Below are 12,083 nucleotides of genomic sequence, written 5' to 3' on the forward strand. Positions count from 1 at the left end.
TCCTGTTATGTGCCAATATGTGCCAGTGCAGGCTGCCTGCTTGTGTGCATTTCCATTGTCTGAGCTCAGCATGGTAACCATGTTGCAGTCTGGAATTGGTGCCCCCGGGGGGTCTGCCATCTGGCGCCCAGTGCTTGGGAGAACCCTGGAAAAATATGAGATAGCAAAATAAGCAGGTAACGTTACTGGAGGACAAACATGCAATGCGTATAGAGCAAAAGATGAAATCACCGCTAACCAAGAGAGGGAATCGACTTCCGGACGCCACCCTCCTTCCCACTTTCAGTGCCTGTTTTGAACGTTACTGGAGGAGTAGGATGGGTGAATGGGTGCCGCCATTTTATATTACTGTGATGAGTTCTCTGTGCTATTTGACCTATGAAGAAACATGGAGCTACTAATAGCAGCTACTTTTCACAGCTACAAAATGCCAGAATACCCTGCCACAGACAATACTGAGAACTGCCTCTGCTAACACACGTAGAGACAATTATTAGACAGTGCTGATAATTTACTGATTATTGTCTCTATTTGTGTTTTAGGGCACATACAGACAAGAAGATTCGGGGGTGAGGCAGTTCTGGGAGATTAGCAGCCTCAAGAAGAGGCGATTTGTCGCCAGGCAACTAAATCTCCCGAATCTTCTCTCTGTCTTTGCCCTAACAGTTGCCATAGCTGTCTCACCTTACCCCCAATATCTTGGTTGGAGTCTCATATAGTTCTATAGAGGGCAAGTCTAAGCCAAAGCAGAGGGGTCATCTGCCTGCACCCTCAGCTGATGTTTCATGCCCTTCAGCTGCTGTTGAACCACATCTCTAGCATGATGCATTTTATTAGCTTATCAATAAACAGCAAATGGTTCCAAAGGCAGACAGGTATGGGTCAGCTCTCACCAATTGGAGCCTGACATCAGCCAAACATCTGGCTTATACCTTTAAGTACTTCCAACACTTCCATTGCCTCCTATGCTCCTGTGCATCCCTGAAGCCTGGCCATGTTGTATATACAGAGGGACCCATATGTAAAAACCATTCAGCTGCTCCTGGAATTGGCCACTTAACAAGTTTGCCTCAAGAGGTCAAAGGGGAGAGACATTATTCCCCACATTTAATTTTAAGGACCATGACTCAGGGTCTTTGATCCTCGATATAGATGCCCATGAAGGGGAATCCAAAGTACCTCTAGCAAGGGGCCCTCTAATTGTACTGCTCTTTCACTTAAGGGCCCTTTAAACTAAAGAACCACTTGAGGCATTTAACTCTGCAGACGGGAACAGCAAAGACACAACTCTGCTTCTCTGCCAGGAATAGCACTCTATACATGCAAAAAGAGAACTTTAAAAATAGAATTTAGACACATCACCAATACTAATAAAATTCTAACATACCAGTAAACACAGGGCCAGACTTGGGTGTCCGAGGCCCACTGGGGCTGCCACTCAAAGTGCCTCCCAGACCCAGTAATGAGTTGATTCTGCAACTTGCCTTTTACTTTGCCGTGATTGGAGTTTAGCGTGGAGAGACAATAATGCAGTTCTAGATTGCCTTTTACCTTCAGATCTCCTCTCGATCCATCCCCCGTTGCGTTGTTACCCCGCCCACCTATGATATGCCACGCCTACTCTCTTCCGTGCTTGCATGCAGACTAGTATAGTTGGGGGATACGTTGTTTTTTCAAACCAAACTAATGGCAGCAGTTAGCTGCATGGCCACAAAAATGGCAGCAAAAAATATAACCCAAAATCAGGCTGACTTCCCGGGGTGTTGGCTGACCCTGGAGAAACTGTATAAATATAAACAATATCCACTGAACTGTCTGGGGTCCCCTGGGTTTTTCAGCCTCAAGACCTAATCTAGATCCTAAAGACTCGGTGACATTAAAAGCTGGTCATACATGTGCAGATAAAAGCTGCAGAGAGACCGAGTTGCCATCTTATTGGCCCATGTGTGGGACCCTCGGACGGGCTTCCCCTGTCAATATCTGGCCGAAAGATGGGTAGATGTCTATCAGGCAGGGCTAAAAATCCCTTAGGATTACAGACTGTATCTGTTTGTTGATGCGGTCCCGCAATCCGACCGCCCGTATTCCTTCCTTAATTCAAAATTATATTATTAGGTTTTCCAAAGCACAAAAGATTTTCAATTTAACAGATCATGTTAACCACGATGAAAAAGCATGCAAGTTTATAACATGTAGCTTTCAATGCAAAGGAGTATAACACTTATAAAAGTATAAGCACAATAACTGCATTGTAAAAGGGAGTTAATCAAATTAACAAATAAAGTACTAAGAAATTAATCTATCCAACATAAAATGAAACCTCGCATGGTGGAATTAAGAAATCAAAAAGCTTTATAAAGACACAAGCTGCCCAAAAGTAAAATAGTTAAAGCTGGAAAAAAATACCGGTCTTGCTGTTTTGTTCCTATTAATAACATTGGCATCAAGCATAACTTTTACCGGCCAGGTGGCAACCCTACTATCTGATCAGCCCGATATCGCCCACCTCAAGGTGGGCATATTGGGGAGAGATCCGCTCGTTTGGCAACATTGCCAAACGAGCAGATCTCTCTGTGTATGGTCTCTCTAAGGGGCAAATTCACTAAAGCGTGAAACGGCTAGCGCAAATTCGCCAGTGTGACATCATTTCGATTTACTAATGGGTGCTGCTGTAAATTCGCTGGCGTTTTTTAAGGGTGATAGGCTGAAAAAGATCGTAAATTTTTGTTGAGGGTACCCTCCTTCCCCCCTACATTTCCTAACATCTGGCACCTAAACTATACAGTGGGCACATGTGTAGGGCAAAAAAACAACTCTATTTTATTTTATGAAGATTTCCCAGGCTTGTGTAGTGTAATGTATTTGCTGCTACATATACGTCCATTGTACTTTAACTTGGCGCCGTATGCAAATTAGGCATCGCTAGTGTAACTTCGCTTTGCTTGACGAATTAATGGTAGCACAACTTCGCTGCCTTTCGCCTCCATGAGCGCAACTTCAGATTTTAGTGAATTAGCGGCACCCTGGCGAAGTGCGGCGAAGTCAACGCTGGCGCAACTTCAGAGGTAAGTAAATTTGCCCCTAAAAGTGTGCCAATGCCACTACAGTAGGTTTGAGGTAAAAAATCCACTGCACAGGTCTGGTCGAGTCAAACTGTGCCCAGGAGTATGTTTCTTAATTTTACATTGGCAAGTTATATGACATGTTCTTCTTACATACCGGGTGGGTGCAACTGGTTCCTGGCTGTTATACAGGGTCATGCAGGAACACTTCCGGTAGTAATGCGGAAGCTGCTTGAGTCAAGTGGGAAACTAGACTGGGGAAATGGTAATACTGTCCAACCAGAGGTGTAACTACAGAGGAAGCAGAGCAGGGGGGACCTAGGAGTTGTAGGGGCCCCATGAGTCCCTAATTCATATACAAGTTCAATAAATATTGGTAAAACAAGTCAACCTCTAGACATTTTGGAGGCCTGAAAAATATCTTGCTGTGGGCTCAGTAATATCTAGGTACGCCTCTGTGTCCAACTTCAGCTTATTCTTCTGCTTCTTATTCTTAGCACCCACCCCCCTCAATTTTTCCTCCTACAGGTTAGGGATACAACACCCAAACTCTTCACACTTCTTTGTACTATACAAACTTTACAAATATATAACCAGTATATGCTATGTGTAGACGTGTTGAATGAGCTTACCGCTGTACACAGTGGGCCCGGGTGCACATGCCCCAGACCTTCATCAAGGGGAGCAAAATACCAGGAGACTTCAAAAGAGGCTGGCACAAGCCTGGAACCCACGAAGTAGTAAAGCCAGAGTCAGATAGTAAAAGGTTAAAAAAGCTTACATTTTATTTTTCCAAAAATTAAGAACCAAGGCCTGAAGCGTTTCGTGTCTACCAAGGACACTTAGTCATAGGCTAAGTCCTATAGCCAAGCACAGGGTCAGGCTGGACCGGCAGGACACTGGGAAAAAACCCAGTCGCCCCACGCTAGCGTAGACCCGCTCCTGCACTCCTTCTTCTTTCCACTCATGCTGCAGCGCTGGAAAAATGCATGTGTGTGCAGGGGGGGAGGGGTTGTTGGAGGTGAAGGTATCAAAGTCAGGAGGAGTTTGTGGCTCGGGGGATGGTGTGGGGGGCCCCTGAGGCTGCAGACCTGATGGACCCCCCAGTACGACACTTGTCAAGCAGGTTGCTTATGCATTTCCCATGATCCCATCCTCTGTCTTTTTGGGGAGGCACTCTGAACTCCCCAATTTTTCCACTGACTTTGACTGGAAAGTTTTTCAAACTGCTGCCACTCTTACCGCTTTGAAGCCACACTCGCCAAACTTAGTGATGAGATCAACCCAAATGAAAAGGCAATGTTTGTTGGACACCTAAAAGTGTCTCTCAGTATACCCCCACAACTACTACTAAAGCAACACATACTTTATATAAAATTAAGTAGCATATTAAAGATTTCCACCAAACTGGTATATATATGAAGTAAATATTGTTCTTTTACTTTGCTTGAACCACCATTTCGTAATGGTCCCTATTCTGTCTCAGAGATCACCTGACCAGAAATACTGCAGCTCTAACTGTAACATGAAGAAGTGTGGAAGCAAAAGACAGAGCTCTGTCTGCTAATTGGCTCATGTGACCTAACATGTATGGTTTGTTTGTGTGCACCGTGAATCCTAGGATCCCAGGGGGGCGGTCGTTATTTTTTAAAATGTCACTTTTCTATTTAGGATTACCCAATGACACATACTACTAAAAAAGTATATTATGAAAATGGTTATTTACATGAATCAGGGTTTTACATATGAGCTGTTTTATGCAATATATTTTTAAATACCTACATTGTTCAGAGGGGTATAATTTTCTTTTAACTTGCTGCCATTCTGTCACTATTAAAACCAGGATCCTGAAAATTTGTACAGTGTCCAAGGTTAGAAAAACTACCAACAACAAAGGGAAGGATTTATAGGGTCCTTAACAGAAATTCTTTAGCTTTCCAGGAAGATCCACTATCCACTTTCTTTGTCTTATTGTTGACGTTACAATGCTAGATGAAGTCACTTTGCCTGTGCCACCCATGACTTGGTGGTTCTTCAGCAGAGTCCTTCAGGAAATGTGGCACAGTATGAGTGATAAGAAAATTTGGCACCATAGCAAAATCTTTAAAGGAGACATAAAGGATAAATAAAAAAACGAATTTTGTAGGCAATTATAAGTAAAATATGATGTTGCTTTTACATGGTGCTAAAAATTAATATAATCTTTAAAAATAGTCCCTTTATTGGAGCTCCCTATAGATGTTCTCTGGTCCCTGTCTGTGTTTCAAATGAGGGGTAGGCGTGTCCTAACGGTCCCTGCCAGAAGCACAGTACAAGGGGGACAGCCAATCACAGCACTGCCCTGTCACCCAAGCACAGACAGGCTTCAGTTCCCTATCAGGTCCTGCTAGCTGCTGATTGGTTCCTGTCCTACAGTGCAGTGAACAGTGAGTGCCGCCAGCTCCCCTGCACAGCCTGGGAATTCAGGGAGCAGGAAGTGGAAGGGAGGGATTATTAGGGGTTTTGCAGAAATATTTAATAAATCAGCCTGAAACACTACTTTTTTAAGCACAATTCTTTTACATGTAAATTAGTATAATGGCACTTTTTTTTTTTTTAAACAAAATGTCTCCTTTAAGGCCCCTACCTCCAAAAACATTGTGGAGACGTTTGTTTTAGCAACACGTTGATGCTGCACATTAAAAGGAGTTTTAGTTAACTTCTAGTATGTTACAGAATGGCTAATTCTTAGCAACTTTTCAATTGGCCTTATTTCTTTTCTTTTTTGTACTTTTTCCAGCTTTCAAATGGGGTCACTGACCCCCCAACGAAAAAAAAACCCAAATGTTCTGTAAACCTACATATTTATTCTTATTGCTACTTTTTATTGCTTACAGCAGTGCTTGAAACTTTGTAAACCATTTGAAATAGTCTATATTTTTTATATGAATTTGACTTAAAACATCATTTGATTTTCAAACAAGTCCTCAGACACCTCCTTTGTTCGAGCCAAGATACACATCCACAAATGTGTTGCAAGTGTGATCAGGCTTTGCTGGATCTCCATTCTTGAAATAAAACAGGGATCTCTCACTCACAACTGAATTGACCAAATATAATCTGTCTGATTTTTAGGCAGATATTTATAGGATAGGCCCTCCGAAGGGTCCAATTCATGGATTGATAATCTGTGCCAACTCAAACTGGAGGGGACACATTGGCACCTTGTAGATCTCTACTTGAGCTCATTAAAGGTTATGTAAAGACAAAAAAATTAAATCCCATTTTTACTTTAATGAAAAAGAAACCTATCTCCAATATACTTTCAATAAAAAATGTGTACTGTTTTTATTAGAAACCTGATTGTATGCAGTGAAATATTCCCTTAATTTACTATTGTGGATAGGAATTGTCAGATGGTCCCTAACTGCTCTGCAGGGAAACAATCATACTTATGAACAGCAGGGGGAGCCTCCGCCTTACTTCCCAGCCATGCAGAACTCAAACAGCTTTGTTTGTTTCCCTGTAGAGCAGTGGGCGACTGTGTAGAGATTTGTATTGGATTTTATTTTTGCCTTTACATTCCCTTTACTGTTTCCAACTCCAGCTGCTGGGACAAAGATCATGGAGCCAGATTTAAACAGATAAACTGGAATTCTATTTGGAGGATTCTTTTGCTGCAGCCACTGGTTCTGCAGAAATGGAGAAAGTTTGTATTAAACAATAAAAAAACTATAAAATCCATATTAGATTAAATGACAACACAGGACTCAGTGCATATTCTGATTATTAATCAGTCTTGCTGTATCGGCTTCTGGCAGATATTATTTGACTTGTACTGTTTTGATCATTTATGACGACCCCTAAGCAGCCCAGACCACACTGAGCATGTGCACAGTCTTGGTCTTGCAAAGATGTTACAAGATGGTGACCCCCTGTGGCCAACTTTGAAAGCATAAATCAATTGTTTGATTAGGCTTGTGGTGCAGTATGTTTAGTATACAAAATACAGCATTTTCAGCCTTATTCTATTTTAGACTTTACTTCCCCTTTAAGCTCCTTAGTCTCCCACTTTATCTCTGATTTTAACAACTTTGGTCTCAAGAGTCCGTTGGTTTAGCACCGCAACATTGATCACCCCCAACGGTAATCTGACCACAAACATACACGTAACATAACCCCCCACACTCCCCATATATACAAACATTACATGAAACATTGGTGTTTGCAACATTTATTTTAGGAAATACATTTTAAAACAATTTTTTTTATTATTTTTACAAAAAAAAAAAAAAAGACTAGTTTGTCATAATGCATATGAATCAAATAAAAGGCCACTTTTAGGAATCTGATTTTTATATTTTAGCCCTCGAAAAAAATAATAAACAGAGAATAAAAGCAATGAAAGAAAAACAAACGTACACAAAACAATGAATTTTCCTCGACATTACAATAACAATCAGACAGGATGGCATCGTTTCAAGTGCATTGAATTTCCTGCCTCTTCATACCTTAATCCTTAGCATCGGAAATATATATCTTTCAGTAAATAGTTTTTTTTTTTTAAATTTGCTAAAGCATAGCAACTCGACAAGTAAATGATTTGTATGTTTCTTTAGTCTGGAGAATGTTTTGGGGGAGGGAGTATATAGGGCACTAAATAGGATGGCTCACGTAACCACAGATAACGCTTCCAGAAGAAAAAAAAAAAAAATTTAAATATGAAATAGGCGCGCTCCTCGTTTGGTTGAGCCCTGCCCTAAATGGGGCTCCACTATACCTAGACTTCCAGTAAACACCCGGAATGTAACACACACACACACAAAAAAACACACATACAATTAACCCTTATACTGATATATTTATCCTATCCCTCGGAGTAGGGTTGAAAGACAAGTATAGAAGGTGAATAAAGAAAACATGAATCAATCTTGGACGGATATGAAAACCATAAACCTTCTTATCTTTTCTAACCTTCTTGTACAATTCTTCTCTCCTTCCTACATACACCGACCTTCTCTCCCAAGCTGAGGGAGCCTGAACATCACAGTCACTTTCTGTACCACAACCTGCAACGACAAATTTCCTTTGTGGGAGGAAATCCCTCCCGGATGTATTACCTGCAATACAATGGTTGCCGGGCATTTGGTTTGTTCCATTCATAGAGGCACAAAACACAAATAAGCTAAAGGGTTGATGAAACATCTCAAAGAAATGTATACACTTTCTGCTCTCCCTTAATACTCGAATAATATGCCTCAATCCCCCTTCTTTTTCTAGTACAATGACCAGACTTAATAAGGGGGACAGAGAAAAACAACCTGACATTTTCCAGGCTGCCAGCTCCAGCTATAAGGCTATTACCCCCCATGGCACAAGAATGGCAGAAGAAGACAGACACAAATAAAACGAAGACAAGAAAATGGCAGAGGTGATGTGCCAGGGGCAGGTTTACATCTCATTGGACGAGTAGTCTTTTTCTGTTGTCCCATTGGACATTATATTGCCCTCCTGAAGCCTCTTCACGCGGTATGCCTCAAAGTGGATACTGCTGGTAATATCTTTAATGTTCTGCATGTGCGTCCTGCATGGAAATTAAAAAAATATATATATCAATGCTCAGAACAAACTGCCCCATATATGAATAAACTGCCTAAGCAATGGGGTATAACATAACAACGAGCAAGGGAGGGAAACATATTTTACTTCCATGTTTCGTGACGAAAAGTCACATGATTTTAAGGATTCGGATTCAGTTCGGCCAGGCTCAAGGATTCGGCCGAATCCGAATCCTGCTGAAAATGGCAAAATCCTGAACCGAATGCTGGATTTGGTGCATCCCTATCAAAAACCGAAAAATGTAGACCGCAATCCTTTAAAAAAGTTTATTCTTTATTGTTTGAGTATTGGAAAAAGTTTATATAAGATCCTGTAGATGCATCACTGCCTGACTCGTTTTGGAAAATAATAGTCCTTAATCATAGGCTAAATGATGTCCATTTCAAAAAACATTTAAATACACAATGATAAAATCACATGACAGTCTCTCTCCAATCAAAAGCAAAATAGCAGAAAACACATACTCAAGCACTCCCCCCTAGAGGGATTAGAGCAGGGATCCCCAACCTTTTGAACCCGTGAGCAACATTGAGAAGTAAAAGGAGTTGGGGAGCAACACTAGCATGAAAAAATGTTCTTGGGCTGCCAAATAAGTGCTGTGATTGGCCATTTGGTAGCCCCTATGTTGATTGTCAACCTACATTGAGGCTCTGTTTGGCAATGCACCTGATTTTTTTTAAACCAAATTTTTGCCTCCAAGCCTGGAATTCAAAAATAAGAATCTGCTTTGAGGCCACTGGGAGCAACATCCAAGGGGTTGGAGAGCAATATGTTGCTCACAAGCTATTGGTTGGGGACCACTGGATTAGAGGAAAAGAATGAAGCCAATTGTATGAGGGATTAAATTAATTTTTAGTATGACGTAGAGAGGGATATTCTGAGACAATTTGCAATTGGTTTTCATGTTTTATTATTTGTGGTTTTTGAGTTATTTAGCTTTTTACTCAGCAGCTTTCCGGTTTGCAACTTCAGCAATATGGTTGCCATGCACTGATTTGAATAAGAGACTGAAATATGAATACGAGAGGCCTGAATAGAAAGAGGAGTTATAAAAAGTAGCAATAACAATAAACTTGTAGCCTTACAGAGCATTTGTTTTTGGATGGGGTCAGTGACCCCCCCCCCTTTTGAAAGCTGGAAAGGGTCAGAAGATAAAGGCAAATACCTCAAAAACCATAAAAAATAAATAAAGAAGACCAGTTGAAAGGTTGCTTAGAATTGGCCATTCTATAACATGCTAAAAATTAACTTAAAGGTGAACCACCCCTTTAAAGGGAGGTGATGAAAAAATATTTTCTTATAATCCAAAACCTGTGTTTCAAAGTTATTAATTGCAGTAGCATTAAGAGTCCCACATGAAAAGGAGTCTTAAGCATATTCATTTCAAATCTAATTGTTGTTTATATCCCATCATTTATTAAGTCGGTCTACATTTTTCTGTTTTTTTAGAACATAACATAATGGTAGAATAAAGCAAAGGTGCTGACCTGATAAGAAGATCTCGTAAACAGGCAAATTCACAATGGCCTGTGTTCTCCACTAAAGAGGAAGGAAAAACAGAGACAAAGGTATTGGACATGACAGTGATCTCAGTCAGCCACAGGTTCCATCATTTTTTTTATTTAATAAAAATCTACATCTTGAGAACTTCAGTTGGCTTCATAAAAAAAAAAAAATCTACAGATCTCCACTTTGGTATATCTATATACAATATACACTTTGTCCAGATTATCTACAGAAACAGGAAATTTAGTATTTTCACACCAAAATGTATTCTTTGTTGCTCCACACATGAGGATACATGATGGTGTGGATCCACTTTCCTCAATTCTAAACTCAAGCTGAGGAAAGCAGATGACCCACTGAGGGGCTCATTTCTAAACTTTGCGCAGGGCAGATTTGTTCGCACAGTGAATATATTTGCCCTGCACATGGTTACATTTATAAAGCGGAGTGCAAACACAAGTGCGAATTTTGTTTCACACTGTGAATGTCTATAGGAGCTTTTTAAATATGGCAAAAATCGCAAATTGCGAATATTATGTGCACACACTGCGTTTGAATTACGCCACAACTTTGGTGACTGAGAAAATATTTGCAAAACAGTTTTGCAAATTGCGAATTTAAGTTACTGTCAACGTTATTGTCGCGCACAACAAACTCACACAGTGGGCGCACTCTCGCAAACACCGGTCTCATTTGGGAAAATCTATTCTTAATGCGAATTCACAAAAAACAGAAATACGGCCACAGCAGTGCAATATTTAACGCTCAGAAAAAAACAGGGGCAATACAACCACTTGCAAATAAATATGCGCTGCGCAAACTTTAAAGATGACCGCCAGTGTGTTCTTGGCCTTTAGGGTAAGGACACACTGAGTGTTTTGGGGAGATCTGGTCGCCTAATCGCTTCGTCTTTGCGGCGACCAATCTCCCCAAACGCCTTCCCTCACTCTGCGCCGGCTAAAAAGAAAAAACGCCGGCGCTAATCACACGCGGCAATTCGTTTTCCGAAGTTGCCCGAAGTTTCCTTGCTAGGCGACCAAATCTCCCCAAAACGCCCAGTGTGGCCTTACCCTTAAGTTGAGGTCAGGGGCAGGCAGGATAGCAAATAATTGGGCAAATAAACAAAGGATTTTTCAAACATTCTCATCACCACTAGATGGCACATGTAGTACTTGATCTTTATGGCTGTGGTTACAAATATTTAAGAAGTGAAAATAGACTTGTTGCTTAACTATTATTACAGCGTGCCCCGAGTATGATAGTGGGTGCTGTCGTTTTTGTCGGCTGGGGGGGACAGTATGGATTAATGCACTGAGGGACAGTGCATACAAAATTGCTTAATACATAATACCCTGAAAAGAAGAAACATGCATATAGTAGAGAAAAGAAGAAACATGCATATAGTAGAGAAAAGAAGGAACATGCATGCCTAGGAAGACTGCTTTCACAAGACAAGTTTCTTTTGTATATAGAAAATTTCCTTTTATGTATCACCATTTATGTATGCCTTGTAAATCGGATTTGCTTGTGATACCGGATTGTATGTTCCACTGCACTGACACAGGCAAGAGAACATCTTGTGCACAGACTCCCAGTGGTTTTGCCTTCATGCTTATGGAATTAGCTGTATATGGATTGAGTACAACAGCTTGCACGTGGCTGAATGGAGGCCAAGGAACCACAGGAGCTTGTGGGAAATGGAAAGGGAAGGGGGGCATTTTCTGGGAGACACAAGCAAGAGGGACGTGGCAAAAGACTGTCTGCTTTCCAGCACTGTAGTGGGGAGCACACAGCTCAGTAAAGTGTTTCTCAGAGTCCAGCTAGATCAGCAGCACGTGTATAGAGGGGCAAGGAGAGGTTTCTACAGTAGGGGAGTTATGGATATTTAATTCCAACAACAAGCAAAGGGGAGAAGAA

The 12,083-nt window shown here is 41.1% G+C and overlaps 1 protein-coding gene across 5 annotated transcripts in view; it reads right to left on the reverse strand.

The window, feature by feature from the left end:
- Positions 1–7,259: 7,259 nt before the first annotated feature.
- septin9.S (septin 9 S homeolog) overlaps positions 7,260–12,083 on the reverse strand; it is a 115,557-nt gene continuing 110,733 nt past the window's right edge. For 4 of the 5 annotated variants that reach the window (XM_018237621.2, XM_018237623.2, XM_018237622.2 and 1 more), the window contains 2 exons: positions 10,148–10,199; positions 7,323–8,625 (listed from right to left, as the gene is read on the reverse strand). In XM_018237621.2, coding sequence (XP_018093110.1) covers positions 8,493–8,625; positions 10,148–10,199 — 185 coding nt within the window. In that variant the 3' untranslated portion in view covers positions 7,323–8,492. 5 annotated transcript variants of the gene reach the window in all.

This window comes from Xenopus laevis, chromosome 9_10S (genome assembly GCF_017654675.1).
Source record: "Xenopus laevis strain J_2021 chromosome 9_10S, Xenopus_laevis_v10.1, whole genome shotgun sequence".
In the NCBI taxonomy this organism is placed as follows: domain Eukaryota; kingdom Metazoa; phylum Chordata; class Amphibia; order Anura; family Pipidae; genus Xenopus; species Xenopus laevis.